This window comes from Camelus dromedarius, chromosome 11, assembly GCF_036321535.1.
Source record: "Camelus dromedarius isolate mCamDro1 chromosome 11, mCamDro1.pat, whole genome shotgun sequence".
Classification (NCBI taxonomy): domain Eukaryota; kingdom Metazoa; phylum Chordata; class Mammalia; order Artiodactyla; family Camelidae; genus Camelus; species Camelus dromedarius.
In genome coordinates this window covers 32,120,772-32,140,615 of record NC_087446.1, presented here as the reverse complement: position 1 = coordinate 32,140,615, position 19,844 = coordinate 32,120,772, and the positions used below count along the sequence as shown (strand labels likewise).

At 34.3% G+C, this 19,844-nt stretch overlaps 1 protein-coding gene across 1 annotated transcript in view; it reads right to left on the bottom strand.

Moving 5' to 3' along the window:
- CFAP54 (cilia and flagella associated protein 54) overlaps positions 1 to 19,844 on the bottom strand; it is a 242,503-nt gene that overhangs the window by 125,496 nt on the left and 97,163 nt on the right. The window contains exons 29-36 of the mRNA XM_031462988.2: positions 18,494 to 18,583; positions 18,164 to 18,290; positions 10,482 to 10,596; positions 10,064 to 10,164; positions 7,922 to 8,152; positions 5,974 to 6,116; positions 4,216 to 4,397; positions 2,406 to 2,633 (exon numbers count right to left, since the gene is read on the bottom strand). Of these exons, the coding sequence (XP_031318848.2) occupies positions 2,406 to 2,633; positions 4,216 to 4,397; positions 5,974 to 6,116; positions 7,922 to 8,152; positions 10,064 to 10,164; positions 10,482 to 10,596; positions 18,164 to 18,290; positions 18,494 to 18,583 (1,217 nt within the window). The remainder of the gene's footprint in view (positions 1 to 2,405; positions 2,634 to 4,215; positions 4,398 to 5,973; positions 6,117 to 7,921; positions 8,153 to 10,063; positions 10,165 to 10,481; positions 10,597 to 18,163; positions 18,291 to 18,493; positions 18,584 to 19,844) is intronic.

The following is a 19,844-nucleotide window of genomic DNA, read 5'->3' as shown; positions in this document are numbered from 1 at the left end:
TAATTTTAATTAATTTAAGCTTAAATGTAAATAGATACATACGACTAGTCATTACCGTAGTAGCACAGACTGAGGACTATACTTTCCAGTACATAGTCACTATTTAAGTAAGGATATTAAACCAATAAATAAGGTAAAGTTTTGAGGAAAAACAATGTTTAGTATATACAAATAATTAAGTTTCCCTCATACTCTGGTTACAGTCATTTTGTAGAATAATATGTCAAATTTCCTAGTGCAAAGGTCAAACTTATGGAGAAGAAAATCTTCTAGAAGACTCTTTTTTTGCCTAAATTGAAGAGTGACTATGTAACCATTTGTTCATTTCCTGTTCAAGTCCCTGAGACATTTGTGTGCAGCCCTAGAAATTCACAAAACAGCATATAGAGAGTGAGGTTTCTGGCATGGTCAAGACCAAGAGTTTCTAAGTTTTGAAGATTTAGTGTGGGCCATGTGTAAATTTTCTTTAAACTTTTTATTAAAAAATTTTCTAACACTTACCAAAGTAGAGAAAAGAACATAATGAGTTCCCACGTACCCATAATCAGCTACAAGTGATCTCATATAGTGTATTTTTTTCTCTTCTGGCTTACTTCATTTAGTATGACAATCTCCAGGTCCATTCATGTTGCTGCAAGTGGCATTATTTTTTAAGGCTGAGTAGTATTCCACTGTGTAAATATACCATAACTTCTTTATCCAATCATCTGTTGATGGACACTTAGGTTGCCTCCATGTCTTGGATATTGTAAATTATGACTTATTTTTTGACTCTGCAATGATCCATCTTGGTGAACACACCATGTGCCTTCTGCCCTGTTTCCAACCCACCTCAATGTACTGCACTTCAATTCTGACACTAACCTCTCCAGAATTAGGGTCAGACTCAACAGGTTTAAGAGTTCAGTGATCACTTGAGATACTAGCCACAAGGCCAGGGTCACCTGCACTTCTGACTGACTGGCTATAAACTCAGGGGTTTCTATGAACCCTTCAGGTTCAATAATTTCCTAGAATGACTCAGAACTTACTGATACAGTTTTCTTGTAAAGGATGCAACTCAGGAACAGCCAAACTGAAGAGGTGCATAGGGCAAAGTGTAAAAGGGTCCAAGATGAGGAGCTTCCATGACTTGTCCCTGCGGAGTCAGGACCTGACACCCACCTGACACATCAATGCGTTCACCAAGCAGGAAGCTCTTCAAGCTTTGGGTGTCCAGATGTATTCTGAATCTCTGTGATTTGGTGCATACACATTTGTGATTAATATGTCTTCTGATTAACTGATCTTCTTATTATAAAATGTCTCTATCTCTAAAAATACTTCTTGATTTGAAGACTATTTAATCTAATATTAATATGGCCTCACCAGCTTTTTTATCCTTACTGTTTTCACGGTATGATTCTTTCATTGTTCTATTTTCAATCTATCTGCTTCTTTATATCCAGAGTGCATCCCTTATGAGCAAGTACATGTCTCTCTTTTTTATCCAGACAACCTCTGCCTTTTAATTGGGGTGTTTAATCCACTTCTATCCAATATAGTTATTGATATAATTGGGTTAGATTTATTTGCTATTTGTTTCATATTTGTCCCATGTGTTTGTATTCCTTTTTTCCTGCCTTCTTTAGTTGACTATTATTTAGTCCTTCCATTCTACTTTTAGCTTCCATTTGGCTTTTTAGCTATATCTATTTTCTTGGTAGTTACTCTGCAGATTATTAAATGCACCCTTAACTTACCACATTCCACTTAGAGTTAATATTGTACCACTTTTTATTTATACAAAATTTAAAAACTTATGACAGTTTAATTTTATTTGCCCTCCCAGTCTTTTGTGCTATTGTTGTCATATATTTTACGTCTGGAAATGTTATAAACTCCATGACTCAATGTGTTTATGTGTTTACTAATTTTCAGTGTTATAGGTTATACAATGTTTGCATTTTTTTTCTATTTTATTTTCATGCTTTAAACCACAGTGTGGTAAATTTGAAATGGCTGCAAATTCTACCACATCTAGAGTAACAGAACTGGAACAGATAAAGCAATGAAACAAAAATCAACCAATAAGCTACACGATCTGTCTTAGGGTCTGCTTCTTTCTCTGTCAAAAAGATTGCTATGAGGATTAAATGTATTTAGGTTAATTTATGTAGAAGCTGGAGCTTAGTAAATGTTACTTTCCATTCCATTTAAGAACCTGAATTTTCAGACCAAGATATTTGTAATTAACATCAATGTAAGTTATATACTGTGAACCAAGTAACAATGAGAAGCAAATGAAATACAGATAAACCAAATAACAATTCAACCAAAATATTAATTTCTACTTATCCCAAGCTGCATTGTGCACAAAAATCTGTTAATTGAATACAATAAAATAATTATTCAAATACTCTTACCTTAATAGAATTGACACTTTGTAGTTCTATTAACATGTCAATAAGTAATTCTGCTCCCAAATAGAATGGTAAAACAGAGATACAGAGGAAACCATCCTGGCTAATAGGAAACATTTTATACAGATCCACTGCTTGTTTCTGAAGTATCTGTAGCTCCTGAGTAAAGTTCCAAAGGGCCCGGCAGCAGTTCTGAAGCAAAGTCCAATAGCCACCACGATGAGCAAGAACCTAAGACAAACACAACATTCAAAAGAAGCCAAAGTTCCCAAAGTTACAGATCTCTGAATGACTTCATCTTTCTGCAAATATTATACGTCAATGATAAAAATAACTAACATCATTTGTTATAAGCCACTTACACGTGCTAGCCTCTACGTAAGACAAGCATCTCTACTTAAGACAAGCATTACCACAGTTCATCCTACTGATAGTGCCTAGGAAGTAAGTACGCACTCACATTTTACTCAATTTACAGATGAAGAAATGGAGGCATGGGGCTAATTTGCCCAAGGGTGTGAGTCTACTATGCGGTGAGCTAGGATCTGCACACCAGTGGTCTGACTCCAACACGCCCATCCCATTGTTCTGGGAGCTGGAAATATCGCAGTGAGAAAGGGAAACCGGGCCTGCCCTCATGCTGCTTCCATTTATTAGGGGAGACCAACACTAGATAAGCACACAAATAAAAATACAGTTTCAGGGAATGACAAGGGTTGTAAAAGAAAATAAGGCAGAAATGGGTCAGAACCTGATGAGGGTTAAAGGACGGGTCCTTTTAGACAGGGTGGTCAGGAGAGAAGTCATCTCTGAGGAGGTGACAGGAGCAGAGACCTGAATGTTGAGTTGAACAAGTCATGTAAAGGGGGGTGGGAGGCGAGGGTGTTGGGAGGAAAAGAACATGTGGGGCTGAGGGAACAGCAAGTGTAAATGATGGAAGGGAACGTAAGGAGGGAACAAGCTTAGTGCTCTCAGGACCACAGAGGGAAGTGGACTGCACAAGAGCGAGAGGAGCAGAGTTCTGAGAGGTGAGCAGGACCCAGACCTTGTAGGGCCCAGAGCTGGTGGAAAGGAAGACACGATATAACGCTCAGGGTCAAGGGAGATGACGTGAGTTTGCTTTACATTTTTAAAAAGTCATTCTCTCCACTTCACGAAGAATATGGGAACTTCAGCATTCCCTCCTTGTCTAGAAAGGACAGATTACCTCTCATTTCGTGAGGTTTGAAGTATACCCCCTTCCTGCTATGAGAAAAAGGAATTTCTTTATAGCTAATGATTCTAATTCTGAGTTTAATCATCTATCATATAGTATTTAAGAAGAAAAGAGAAAAGTGAGAGAAAACACAAGTCGAAGCAAGTGGTCAGGGGGATTGGGATAGGGATGAGGCTTTCTTATGGTCTAGAAAGATCTTCCCCTGTACTTCAGGGAAGAAAGGAGTCTACGGTGCCCAGAGAGGACCCCCTGTGTCACTGGAGAAGCCCATGTCCCAAGTGTGGCAAGAAAGCAGTAAAATGGTGTCTGAATATTCATACTTTGCAGACAAGGACAAAGACCACCTGAGCTCTGGGCACATGAGTGACTAACAACTAAAGGGGCTCATGTTTCTCCCTCACAACTTGACAACGCATAAGACCTCAGCATCATGGCAGGCAAACCTCAAAGATGACTGACGCAAAAATCCAGCAAATTCAGTCTCATGGTTGAAATTTAAATTATAGATAATAGGTAAATACAATATATCTAACATGCCCAAATTCACGGGCTGAGATTTATGTCCACTACATTAGCGCATCAAAAGGACCATCTTACCATTCCTCTCCTGCAATATAAAAAGATTTTCACAAAATGATCCAATAGACCCACATTTGCTAGTTGATCCTTTTCTTTACCACTGAGACCTGATTGAGAGTCTGATTCATAACCCGTTTGTGTCTTGGAAACATCTTCATCACTCGTTTTGGAACTAAGAAATGCTGAAAATTCTTCAGTATCTATAGCACAAAAGAAAAAAAATGATAACATTATTGAAAACAGAGAGTTAAGTTTCAGAAAACACAACAGGTGGTCAGCATCAAGTGAATAATTCAGATAAAAATGTTACATATATTTGGAAAAAGGATGGATTATCATGGATATGATAAGCCAGGGAAACTTTCCAGAGGAGGCTCTGAGATTAGTTCTTGAAGGGTGGTCATGACTTAGCTATGTGGGTAGAGGGTGGACAAGAACACTTCAGGCAAGGGTGATGGCCAAGCTAACAGTGCAGAGGCAGGAATGTCATGTTTTGAGGGAGAAAAATGACAGGATCTCACTCTTCCTTAATTTCCCCCCAAACAAGCCATTCCCAGGACACGTACCCTAGGAGTTGAGTAGCAACCCCTGGAGTTACACAGCCGCAGCAACCCTGATCACTCACTCTCCCATTGGTAGGCTATAAAAACACAGGACTTCTCCTGCCACAAACATTCTCCTTTTAGAACTCTGCATTAAATAGTAAGTCTCAAGAGCAGAATATTCTATTGCCAATTTCATGGGCGGTCTTAAGGAGCTAGTTTAAAAAAAAACAACTCAAAAAGCTACATATATTGTATTCTATATACAGAACTAGGATTCTTGCTCTGTCTAGGGAATTTACTTTCAAATACTTTAATATTCATAGTATGACATGCATATACCAGTTAAATTTAAACTATACCCTAGAAGAAATTTAAAAGCATGTCAAATACCTCAAATATGAATCAAAACTCCTAGGGCAGTTAATCAACATATGAAGTATCCTTATCAGCAATAAGCTATATAGCATTTAAAATGCCATTATTAAAAATCTACATGAGCAGGTTTGTAATAGCATAAAGATATTAGAAATAAATTTTCACTTGTGAAGTAAGTGGTGTTTAAGATAGGTTACTTCTTAGAAATAGTGTCATCAGTGTAGCACTTCAACTGAGAGCCCTGTTTACCTACATCTCTCCACCAGCTGGAGCCCCTGCCACCTGACCAGAAGACAATATTGGCTGGTCCTGCCATCAGGATATTACTGCATTCATCCCAAAGTAAGCTTTCATGCAAGGTGCTAATCAGAGGTCCCAAGGCAAGAGTGGACTGTCCTGAGTACCAGATAGGAACTATAAAACAGCTACATGACATTTTTATGCCTGCTTGCATCAGTATGTTTGGTGGAATTTGTTCTGAAACTTACTTCCACTATAACAGAACACCTGATAGCAAGTCTTCACCTACCTTGACCACTGGAAGCTACCAATATTTTTAAAAGAACATTATATTTGCTAAATGGCTAAAATGGCTTAGGTGACAATCCAACATAAATATTTCCAAATATATATGATACCATAAAAATATAGAAATTAAAAAAAACAGATTAAATAAGAATCTCCTACAAAATATCACAATTCAACCAAGTTCCTAAGTCATTAGTAAAAAGTTGGTGTACCTCTGTGTGTCTATGGTGGGGAGGGTGCATGTCAAGGTATTTGTGTGTGTGCTGCATTAGCAAATGAAGATTTAAGGGCAATCTGATAGTATATATATCATATTTATTTATCTTACCTGATGGTAAGTGGGCCTTTCTTTTTTTAGCTGTAAGAAGGAAATCAAGCATCATCTTATAGTTTTCTAGAGTCAGTTTTCCTGTTGGTAATACTGTTCCTGAATTATACAGTGAGAACATACTAGGATCACATGATCGAAAACTGCAAAGGGGAAAATAATCTTATTAAAAAAAGAATATAAGCAAAATTGAATTAAATTGGTCAAATACTAAATAAATAAACAAACAGTTTAATAAAATTGAATTTAGCACCAGTTGCCCTGCTAAAATTTGGTCATTAATTATTGTGCTGCCAAGTAATCATGCATGAATGGTCATGTACGATTGGAAGTTCAGAGAAGAGTTCTCAGCGCTCAGAGGACAGTAAGGAAGCCTATCTGACCTGAACTGTTTTCCCTTATAGCCTCGTAAGTGGGTCACTTTGCCAAAAGCCTTCCCTGTAAATCAAACAATCTAACTGCTTCTTAAATGCTAATCTGGTCTAGCCCACATAGGAAATATAATCTATCCCTATCTGAAGACGTTTTTCCAAAGGTTCAGTCTGCTAATTATTTTAACCAAAATTCTGGAGAAACTGAAACTGGGATCAAGTTCATTGTGGATTTCAAATTGCATATTTTTTATCACTGGAGTGTTGAAATAATTCATATCCCTGTCACGAGTCTTTCCTTCCTCCAATCCATTTGCTATGTCACTGCCAGAGAAATTTCTTATCATAGTCCTGCTAAAAAAGAAGCCTGAATAATTTCCCACTGTGTCTAAATTAAAGTTCAGATTTATATAGACAGTTAAGACCTTCCATGATCTGGTGCCAACCTACTTTCCTACTTACTTCTCACCACTCCCTTTCATGTGCCCTAGAATTCTGGTCAGACCACTTGGGGTTCTCATCCTGTTTCCTGCCTGGGCTCTGACTCATGTTCTCCCATCTATGTGGAATGCTTATTTCCCTACCTGCACATTTCTAAAGCTTGCCTATACATCAGGACTTGGGCCAAGTGGCTTCTCCCCATGAAATCTTTCCTATTGGTCTCAGCCAGGAACAAAGCCTCCTTCCCAGGAACAAAGAAGATTTTATGTGCATTTCTCTTCCTCCATTACCTTATTTACAATTATTCATGAACACTTGTGATCCACCCTATCAGACTCTAACTTGTATATCCTGTTCTTTGAAGGCCCAGTGTGCCCTTCTCAGTACCTTGTATCTAACAGGTGCTCAACAAGTATTTTTTTTAATGAAAGACTCTTTTTACATTGTTACTCTGGTCATACAGTGTTCCACATTATGTATTTATCTTTATTTTTATTTCCCATTTTATCTCCCGTAACACTTTGGCCAAAGACACTCAATAGGAACTGGAAAATGTCTTGAATTAATGATAGCAAGTTTACATTGTATGAGAAAATATGACCTGTGTTTATAGAGGCCTAAAATATACCTCTAAATTAAACAGAGATTTGCCTAATGCCTACTAATATCTAGTTACCATACAATTAATGTGAAATTTCTCTTGGAAAAATCACTTTCCCCTTTCACCAAAAGCTGTATCAACTAACATATTCAAAATATACGCAAATGGGGAGGGAGAGTATAGCTCGGTGGTAGACTGTGCTTAGCATGCACAAGGTCCTGGGTTCAATCCTCAGTACCTCAATTAAAAATAAAGAAATAAACCTAATTACTCCCTCCCCCCCAAATAAATAAATAAAAATAAAATAATAAATTAATTAATATATATGCAAATGAGTACTTAATAAGCTCTTATCCAGCACTTGTTTGGGAAAGATTCTGATATAAGAAATTAAGAAATACACCAAAGCTTAGTAAAAACTGATGCACTCTGTAAACCTCTTTAAGTTATTAACAGCATTGGAGACTTGAACATACAAATAACATCCACGTTCTTGGAATTTAAAAATGTATTTTTTATTGGTAATATACTATACCTGACCATTGTAGGTGAAGTGCCAAATTTCATCTTTGCACTTTCCCCTAGCTTTGTTAAAAGCAGGCTGAAATGTGCACTTGCCAGATACATGTTCATCTGAGCTTTCCAGGGCATCTCCTCAAGAAATATTTGATGGAACCTCTTCTTTTTAACATAATTTAATATTAAAGGATTCAAGTTATCCACCAGGAAGCGAAAGGATACTTTTCTGACATCAGCTCTTTTATTTCTGCAGAGGGAGAAGGAAGTTTTGAAATTACACAAACTTCCAGACATTTAAGAGAGAAGAATGATTTCAGTTTGTACAAAACACATCAAGAAGTCATTTGCCTGACCTTATACAAATGTTGCTGGCTTATTTATCATTTCCTTAGTTCTAAAAGTGTGAGACAGGACAGTGAAGAAGGGGAGAAGGACTCTTCTACTCACCATTCATAAAAACTGATTACAGTTGGATAAAATTCCTAATTGTGAAATCAAAAATTTTAATTGATTAAGAAAATACCCTTACTACCTCAGGTAGAGAAGAATTTCAAAAATAATAAAGGGAAATGTTGATATAGTTGACTTTGCTAACAATTACAAATTTTGATTTAAAAAATAATACTTTTAAATTGTAAGTAGATGAGCCACAAACTGGGAAAAGCATAGCATCCAAACTTCTAAAAATAAGTGAGAAAACAGAAGTTGTTAAATGTGCAAAGGATCTAAACAAGCAGGCTTGAGAACAGAAAAACTCTAGGATTTTTTTTTTAATATATGAGAAACTAACAACAAGGTCCTGCTGTATAGCACAGGGAACTATATTCAATACCTTATAATTATCTATTAAAAAAAGAATATGAAGAGGAACATATATGCATAACTGAATCACTATGCTGTACACCAGAAATCAACACAACATTGTAAACTGACTATACTTCAATATAAATAAATATAAATAAATAAATACATACATACCAAAAAAATGAGAAGCTGCCTAGTCTTACTAATCAAATAAAAATGAAAATAACGAGATAAAAATTTACAACTCATGGGTCCACAAAAATTTGAAAATTTGATTAAATATCAGTGAAGATAATGTAAACATGACACACCACTGGTGAAAATTCACAGGCAACTTAGCAATATCTAGAAACGTTAAAATGTTCATATCTTGGGAACTACACTCCTGTGTATTTAGCCCAGAAACTCCTGCATGTGCATATGGAGATATATACAAGAATATATCTTGTATAGCACTGTTTACATAAAGTAAAGTTGGACTAGACTTATGTATAATCAACATGAAGAAAATCTCACAAACATAATACTGAGGAATAAGAGCAAACTGGCAAAACAAATTGTAAAAGATAATACCAAATGTTATTTAGGGGCATATACACATATAATTGAAGTGTAAAGCCACTCATAAGCACGGTAAATACCAAATTTTGGACAGTATTACTTCTGGGGTAGATGGGACAGAAATGTATCCCAAATGTCTTCTACGGTAAGCTGCATATTATGTACGTATTCATTTGTTATATTATTTTCTATACTCATCTAAAATATGTCATAATTTGAATAAAATAACAGGATAATCAAACAGATCGTAGGTAAATGCAAACAAAAAGAAAATGAGAGTGGTTTAATTAATATTTATATGTCAAAAATTAAGATGAAAATTATTAAGCAGGTAAAGGAAGATACATTACATAATAAAGATATGTAAAGAATGTATGAGAATCATAAATGCAATGCTCATAAAAATAGAAGCTAAACATTTTACCATGATAAGTTTTATGGTTTAAGCTTTATAAATGAGAACATTAGGTCCACCAATAATTAAAAGTAATTTACCAGTTTGGTCTCCTGACCACTCTTATCTAAATTACTGTTGCCACTACCTCACCCCATGCCAGTTAATCTATAATAGCATATTATCCTTCTCATTTATTTTACAAAATTATTAAAATTTTAAATTGTCTTGTTTATTTGTGTGTTTGTTTCCTGTGCTCCTTTTTATTAGTACATAAGTTCCCTCAGGGCAGTGATCTCATCTGTCTAGTCTGCCAGTGTATCCCCAGTGCCTAAAATAATGCCCAACACATAGTAACCCTCAAGTAAATGTTTATTGAATTGATTAATCAATTAATACCTTTCATGTTCCACCATTTCAGAAATACAAGGATTTTTACACAAAAATTCTCTGAGAGTCTCCTTTTTTTTACTTCTTTTTCTTGGCATCATATCTGTAGTCTTAGCATGGGAGATAACAAAAACGTTACACGTTAAATTTCAAATCTGAACGCAATACTGTAATTTACTTGTACTCTAATGCTTATCTCTTGACATTAAAATAGTGGTTTCTTATGCCCCTCAATTAAAATTATTATCAAAAGTAAAAGAAGTACCCTTTAGACAAAAAAATAATAAAAATATCCACATGATAACTTAAGCATTATAATACATTGTATAATTATAAAATTATGCTTGTTATGTTTTGCCAACTGTCCCTAGAGACATGAGTTTCTTAAGTTCATTAGCTTAAAATTCAAAATTTATGTGAAACTTACTCTTCCAATCTCCATCACTGCAGCTCTGTACTTCTTGAAAGTTTTGGTAGGCTTTTTATACAAAGTATAGTCCTTGTATTTCATTTTTCTTATTCCAAGTAGGGATTCATTCCTCCTAATATGAAAAGATAAAGTCAGTGAAAAGGATCTGCACAAATTTGTAAAACTACTCAAAGTAATAAATCTTTAATGAGTGTTGTCAATGAAATTATGTCAGAAGAATATTCAAAATTGTTTGTGTCCCACACATAAGTGAGACTGTAATATTCCTGGTCATCAAGGAATAGCTAACCTCTCAAAAGAGTGAAACGTAAATCATACCATAAAATGTGATAAGAGTTGGTGTGTGATGTAGGAAGAATAGAATTGAACTGAAAATAAAACATGAACACTTCCCTTTAAAATTGGGAAGATAACTACATAAGAGTGACCCTAGACAAACTACCTTGCTTCCAAACAGGTATCAGTCCCTTTAGTTCCATCATGTGCAAGCTCCCAGCAACTATAATCTACTGCATGTCAACAGGAGCTAAGCATTTTAGATGACTACAGTCATCCCTTGGTGTCTGCAGGGGATTGGTTCCAGGCTCCCTCAGATACCAAAAGCAAAGTATTTGTATATAACCTACATACATCTTCAGAACAGCTCTAGATTACTTATAATCCCTAAATACAATGTAAATGCTATGTACATAGTTGCAAGTATAATGTAAATGCTATGTACATGGTTGCCAAGAGTGCCTCAAATCCAAGTTCTACTTTTTGGAACTTTCTGGAATTTTTTTCCAAATACTTCTGATGGCTGGCTGAATGCCTGGGTGCAGACTGGATGCCAAGGGCTGACTGTACTAATTGTTCTCCCTTCCCCTAATCACCTGTAGGGATCCTTAACCTTGATGGTTTTTTTTTTTTAAATTTTTTATTGAAGTATAGTTGATTTACAACATTGTGTTAGTTTCTGGTGTACAGCATAGTGATTCAGTCATATTCTTTTCCACTATAATTTATTACAGGATCTTGAACATAGTTCCCTGTACTATACATAGGACCTTGTTGCTTGTCTATTTTATATATAGTAGTTAGTATCTGCAAATCCCAAACTGCCGATTTAACCCTCCCCATCCCCTTTCACCCCTGGTAACCATAAGTTTGTTTTCTATGTCTGTGACTCTGTTTCTATTTTGTAAATAAGTTAATTTGTATTATATTTTAAATTGCACATATAAGTGATATCATATGGTATCTGTCTTTCTCTTTCTGATTTACTTCACTTAGTATGATCATCTCTAGGTCCATCCATTTAACCCTGTTTTTTCAATCTGCCATCAACCCCTGTGGTAACCTGGCTCCTTCTCTGAATGTCGTAAAGTCTCTCATTATCCCTCCCTCTGTTGGTACTTACTACCTATTTTCCTTGAAATTTATGTATTTCCTAAAATTTATATTTCGTATGGTAAGTACTTGCTAGGTACAGCAACACTCCGCTAGAACATGATAAATGGGATCCAAAAACTCAAATTAAATAAAATGTAGACTCATTTCAACACAGGGAAATGAAATGATTGAGTGAGTCTTGATAGCTAATTCCAAAGGTTGGGGTTCCAAATTCACTTTGGTGCCAGGAATGGTTGGCCTCTCACTTCAATTTTGATGAAAATGATCCTGGATCCTGTTGTTTGGGACTCCAGCCAAGTTGTAGCAATTCCAAAAGTCTCCCAGTTAGTTGGCATTCATTTTGGCAAATATTTTATCTGACTGAACGATAAAGCTTGGACCACTGATCACTGGGGACTTGGGAATCTACCTTCCACTCTGCTACTTGCATACTGAGAATAGTTGCCTGCTGTTTTCCAACCAGCGTGGTCTCTTCTCCACCTCCTCCCTCTCCCACCCCACTAGAATGCTTGACCTGGTTGCTGTTACTCCAGAAAGAGATGGGAAGGAGAAGAGGTCATGGATGTACACTAGGGCCACTATCTTCCCAATCCTCTCAGCATTCTCCTCCATGCTCTGCAGAACTCTCATCCACTGAACAAGCTCCTCCTCTCTTCAACCTCTTCATAGAATGCTCCCTCCCAGCTCTGACTGTTTTTATTTTCTTTACGGTGTGTTATAAAAAAAATAGTATTTCTAAAATTTTATATAATCAGTCTTATTAATCTTTGATTTCATGTCTTATTCATCATTTTGGTTACTTATATCAGTGCCTATTTCTGATACAAAACATTGAGTTCCAATGGCCGTCTGCCTATTATTTCACAAATGCAACTCTGTTGTACTTTATCTGATACCACAAGCCTCTCCTTTTGTGCTTTTTTATTTTTCAAATATTTTTCATCATTCTAACCCATTCCATACAAACTAATCTGACTGGGATTGCATTAAACCAACAAATTAATTTGAGAATAATTGAAATCTTTATAATATTCCATCTGCTCAAGTAATGTACTGTCTCTTCTTTTACTCAAGTTTTTTTTTTTATATCTCTTAGTAAAGATGTTTGGTCTTCTTTATATTAGCCTAAGTCCCCTCACAATTCCTGATAAATTTAATCCTGTACTTCATAGAAATAGGATCATTTTTCCATTATACTTTCTAGTTGATAATAACAAAGCACTGATTTTGCATCTAGCCATCCTATGGAATTCTATTATTAGTTCTGATAGTTTTCAAGTTAACTTGTTAAGCTAAAAAAATAATTATTTGCAGATATCACTCATTTCATCTCCATTTTCAGAGTACTTCACTATGGAATTCATTTGACAAACACTTTTGAGTGTCACTATTGTGTGATAATCGTATGAATTGTAATCCTAATTTCTATTTCTTATTTTAACACACTGGCAAGAACTTTCAGAACAATTATAAATGACAGAGGAGTAATAGGTTTCTTTGCTTATTTTAACAGTAAATATTCTTCTAATCCTAATTTGCTGAGAATTGTTGCTGAACTTCACCACATGACTTTTTAGCATCTATAGAAAATTCTTTGACTACCAGTGATAATTATGTTTACAGATTTCCTACTACATTTATATTAAGAACAAAATCTACATTTTTACTGCTAAATTTATAAGTTAGTGTTTTATTTTGACTCTATATACTGCTAAATCAGGTTGACCCATAATTTTCTATATTTTTTATTCTCTCTTTATAAAACTATTATCAAAGCCTGCTGTGATAAATTTACTAGGAAACTTTATAAACATGCTCTGAAGTAGCTCTTTGTAAGACAAAAATTATTTGTTCATTTAAAATATGAAAGAACTAGCCCCAAAATTATTTGAGCTAACCAAATTTTTTACTACTTCAATAAATTCTTATAACTTAAATTTTTCTAGAAAATCATCACTTTCAATTAGATTTTCAAATTTATTCATATTAAATTATGTATACTGTTATCAAAGTTTGTTTAACAACTTCAAATTTATGACTATGTTCTCTTTGGATTACTTACATTTCACTTTTTCTTATTTTGCTAACCAGAAAATTATCTAATTTATTCATATCTTCAAAAAACTAACCCTAGCAGTTTTCAACTGGACTATTTTAAAATCAACTTATAATTAATTTCAACTTTTGCTTTTATTTTCTTTGTTTTCTTAGAGTTATTTATTTTTCCAATTTCTTGATTCCAATAAAAGTTCATTTATTTATCTTTTCATTTAGTAACAGAAGCTTCTAAAGCTAAAAATTTGTCTTTAACTGCTGCTTTGAGTACATTTGACATTTGGGCTTCTCAGCGTAATTTTCAAAAGGCTCTATACTTTTAGTTAGATTTATTTCATTACATATTATTATTATATTGAATTATATATGCCAGTAATTTATTGTTATATAATTATATATGCCAATAATTATATATGCCAGTAATTAATTTTGTTATAAAATTTCAGTTTTATTGTATTGTAAGAAAATGTGGTCTTAACAAATTTTAGTCTAAGTGATTTATTGAGTTACATTTTGCAGCTTAAATATTACTTTTTTTAATTTAATAAGTACTTTAAAGGGCTTTTAATCTCAACTGGCTATATATATTAAACTAGTTATGTACATTTTCCATGTCTTTTTTATTTCGGTCTTTTTTAAAGTAGCACATTAAACTCTCAATGTTACTATGTTTCTGTCAAATTAGCCTTGTCTTTTCAGCAGTTATTTCCATATACTTTGATTTTTTTGTTATATAGAACATGAAAACTTATGAAGTATCTTCATTGTGATTTGTAAGCATTATTAGTAGAATCACCAATGTGAAAATGTGGCATTAAAAAGTAAGTAACAAAGAGACTACTCTTTAAATATCACCAGGACAATTAATTTAAAATTTTAGGGGGAAAAAACCCTAAAGTTTAATCTAAATCCCTATACCAAAATAAATTCCATATGGATTAAAACATTAAATCTAAACCATGAAACTATAAAACTGGAAGAAAAATACTGCTGCATATTTGTCTGTTGCAGTATGAGAAAAATTTCTTTGTGCAAAAATGTTAAACATGCGAACATAAAAAGAAAACAGATATTATTATCAAAGTAGAAATCAAGGTGTTGTATCTGCCTCTCCTCTATATCCCCTGACTTGGAGAACATCCTAAAACATCTGCTCAGCCTTAAAATACAAATCATTACCTTTGTTTTGAACTCAGTTATACTGCTCAATCTCCAAACTCACATCTTTTATTGTACTTCTGGTCTAAACCATTTATTCTGCTTTCCTCTTTCAGAATATCTGTTATTCTCTGATTAGACCTCCATGGCCAGTCCTCCAAACTTTATTGCACACTAAAAGTGTCTCCTGATTTTCTTTGGTATTAAGAATATTATTTACAACTTCCAATATCTCATTTTGGCTATGGTTTTTTTTTTAATTTAGTGGGACTTTCTAATTCTGGTCTGTTCTTCCATTACCATAGCCTGCTTCTTTTAATAGAAGCAGTTTCCTCTTTTATCTTTTGAAAATATGAAGGACATATGTTCCAAGATTTAGTTCTAATATTATAAAGTGTCTATTTTGTAAAGAATATTTTCCTGTAGACTCTTACGAGAATGTTTCTCTTCTGCTGCCATTTTTAAAATAGACCTTGTGTTATTGATGTTTTCTTTTCCTAGAATGAGATAGACCTATGCTCAGTGGTCAAATTGAAGCCCAGTTGTTGGAAGAAAAGCTGAATTCACTTGGCGTCTCTCATAACTGGCATGAAACACAATAATTTTCTTTGGGGGCAAAGAGAGCCATTCAGGCTTACAGAATAAGAGGGATAATCTTAAGTTTTACTAATTCTGTTTGAGGAACTCTCCATTCACATATACAAATGGGAACCCCAAGGAATGGCTTTGCTAACTAATGCAGAGGAACTAGAAAAGCATGGTAAATGGACAAAAATGGACCCCAAAACCATATCATCTATAAAAATAAACTCAAAATGGCATAAAGACTTAAATGTAAGACCTGAAACCATAAAACCTCTAAAAGACAACATGGGCAATATGCTCTTTGACATCGATCTCAGCAATATTTTTTGGATATGTCTCTTCTGGCAAGGGAAACAAAAGCAAAAATAAACAAATGAAACTACATCAAACTAAAAGCATTTACACAGTGAAGGAAACTATCAACAAAACAAAAACGTCACTTACTGAATGCGAGAAGATACTTGCAAACGACGTATCTGGTAAGAAGTTAATATTCAAAGAACTCATACAATTCAACATCAAAAAAAAAAAAAAAACCAACCTAATTTAAAAATGGGCAGAGGACCTGAAAAGTCATTTTTTAAAAAAATATATACAGATGACCGATGGTCACAAGATGCTCACCATCACTAATCATTAGACAGATACAAATCAAAACCACAATGAGATATCAGCTCACACTGGTCAGAATGACTATCATCAAGAAAACAGATAAAAAGTGTTGGTGAAGATGTGGAGAAAAGGGAACACCTGTACAATGTTGGTGGGAGTGTAAACTGGTGCAGTCCCCATGGAAAACAGAATGAAGTTTCCAAAAAAAAATTAAAAACAGAACTACTATACGATCCAGCAATTCCACTTCTGGGTATTTATTCAAAGAAATGAAAACACTGATCTGAAAAGATACGTGCACCCCTGTATTCATTGCAGCATTACTTAGAATGGCCAAATTATGGAAGCAACCTAAGTACTCATCTATAGATGAATAAAGAAGATATGATGTATATTTATATATATGTGTGTGTATATATATATGTATGTATACACACACACACACACACATACACACAAATGGAAAATTATTCAGCCATAAAAAAGAATGAAATCTTGCCATTTGTGACAACATGGTTGGACCTAGAGGGTATTATGCTAACTGAAATAAATCAGAGAAACAGAGACATATATGATTTCACTTACATGTGGATTCTAAAAAACGAAACAAATGAACAACCAACCAGTCATAGACACAAAGAACGAACAGGTGGTTGCCAGAGAGGAGGGGGATAAAGGGAGGAGAGAAGTGGGTGAGGGAGATTAAGAGGTGCAAACTTTCAGTTACAAAATAAATGAGTCATAGGTATAAAATGTACAGTGTGAGAAATAGTCAATAAATACGTAGTATCTTTGTACGGTGACAAATCACACTAGACTTATCATGGTGATCATTTCGAAATGTATAGAAATACTGAATCACAATGTTGTGTACCAGGAACTAACATAGTGTTGCAGGTCAATTATACTCGAAAAACAAACAAACTCATAAAAAAAAAAAAAAAAAAAGAGAGAGATCAGATTTGTGACTACCTGAGACAGGGTTGGAGGGAGGGGGAGTTATATGAAGGTAGTCAAAAGGCACAAACTCCCAGTTACAAGATAAATAAGAACTAGAGAGGTAATGGACAACATGATAAAAATAATTAACACAGCTGTACGTTATAAATGAAAGTTGTTAAAAGAGTAAATCTTAGGGGGGAGCTTAATAGCTCAGTGTTAGCATGCGTGCTTACCAGGCACAAGGTCCTGGGTTCAATCCCCAGTACCTCTGTTAAAATAAGCAAATAAGTAAACCTAATTACCTCCCCCTCAAAAACAAACAAAAAGATTAAGCTAAATTTTTTAAAGAAGTAACCCTAAACATATTTTTTTAAAAAGAGTAAATCTTAAAGAGTTGTCATCACAAGGAAGAAAAAAAAATTTTTTTAACTTCTTGAATGTTGTATCTATATGAGATGATAGATGTTCACTAAACTCACTGTGGAAATCATTTCATGATTTATGTAAGTCAGATCATTATGTCGTACACCTTAAAACTTCTACAGTGTTGTGTGTCAATTATATCTCAATAAAACTGGAAGAAAAAAATTAAATAAATAAATGGACCCAAAAGTCTGTGCGAGAGATGCTTTGGCCTAGAGATGCTATCATCCAACTTAACTCAACAGCAAAAGGCCTAATTTATTTCCTGCTATGAATATGCAAATACTCTATTTTTACTCCTTAATTCCAGTTGTACAAATAATTTATTTTTATTTGTTTATTTATTTACTTACACACAAACATAAAACCTCACTATCTCCCAGATGGCTGTTTTAACTGCATATACCCCATTCTCTTTTTCATCCACCTTATATATCTTTAAGGAACAATTTTACTCACTTTTCAAAGTTGTTAGTATTAGTAAAACAGATATTACAAGATATTACAAGTACCTTTTCAAGAAGTCACAGACAGGATTTGCTATCTCCACCATAAGTTGAAACCTTTCATCATTCATACATTTTAGCATAACTTGTGTAAAGAATTCCAAGAATCTAGGTCTCTGCTTAAATTTCATAACTGTGAAAACAAGGAGGTTCATATGTAGTCACCAACACACTTGGTTATGGGCGCTGAAAGATTACTACTACTAACAGTCATTTTGCTCCAACAGGTAAGTTTATTAACCTGCTCTTCAGATTACTCATTTTTGAGAATCCACACAACAAAGGACCTTCAACAGTCAGTCAAGTGAACAGCATATATACACTTCGGTCACTTACCTTCCTTCATAGCACCTCTGACCGACCAATTTAAAACTATAGGGTAAAGAAATATAGGGTCCTCTGCTCCTGAGAGTTCAGCTGCAACATCTAGAGTTAAAAAGAATTCGTAAGTTGTAGGTCCTGTTTAGTATCAATAACCAAAAATGAAAATTCTTTGGTGGGAATGAAAAGTAGGAAAATACTCAAGTATACGTTCTAAATTATGGGCCTTACAGTATCAATTATATCATATTTTTAGACATTAAAAAATCTAGTAGTATCAATTATTTTTTTTTTCATTTCCCTCCCAAAAGACAAGAAGTCCACCACCAAATAAGGAAAGAATTTCCAAGGCATGAGTCTTTCTTATTCAACAGGTATGGTGTATCAGCAAATAACAGACTCAAAACGCTACTCATTATATTAACTCCATTTTGTAAAATTATCTTTAAAAGACAGTAAAGTATAGAATAACGAACAATACAACCACTGGAGCCAGGCTTCCTGCATTCAACTTCTAACCCTGACACTTTTTAGTTATGAAACTTTGGAAGTTACTCAGCTTCCTTGTGTCTCTGTTTTCTCATCTCTAAAATGTGGATAATAATAGTACCTTTTTCATATGGTTGTTATATAAAGGTTATATCAGTTTTAATATATATAAAACACTTAAAATAGCTCCCAGCACCCAGAAAGCACTGTGTAAAACTATGATTTTTATTATTGTTTTGTTCTTGAATCTTGGATCTGTTTAGCTAGTAACATTACATTGTACTTCTTAGCAAAATGTCAGGGGTGGGGGTTAATAAAATGAAAATAAGTAATACTCACATATTAACAGCCCTCATGTTATCCCTTTACTTCTCAGTTACATTTTTGCCTTTAGAGCAGTGGTTCTCATTTTGTGTCTCCCTTCCCCAATACATTTGGCAACACTTGCTTCCTAGTTGGTTGTCACAGCTGGGAGCATGGTGTGCTATGCTATGTGTCTCTGGACAGAGGCCAGGGACAGAGGCTACTCAACACCTATAATGCCTAGGACAGTCCTTGACAACAAAGAATTATCTGGCCCAAATTGGCAATAGTGTTGAGGCTGAGAAACCCTCCTTTAGAATAAGAAGATTTAGGCTCAAATCCAAGCCAGCCATGTAATCCTAAATAAATCACTTTATCTTTACAAGCCACATCTATAAAAGGTAGTTAGCAATCCCGTATTAACAGAGCACTGTTAGGATTAATGACATAAAAACACTGCATAAACCTTAAAGGATTTACCAAATGCTAATCTCATCCTAATCTTTTTAATAAAGTATTTTCTTATTTAAAAAAAAACGATAAATAGAACTATACAGAAAGAAAAAAAAAGACT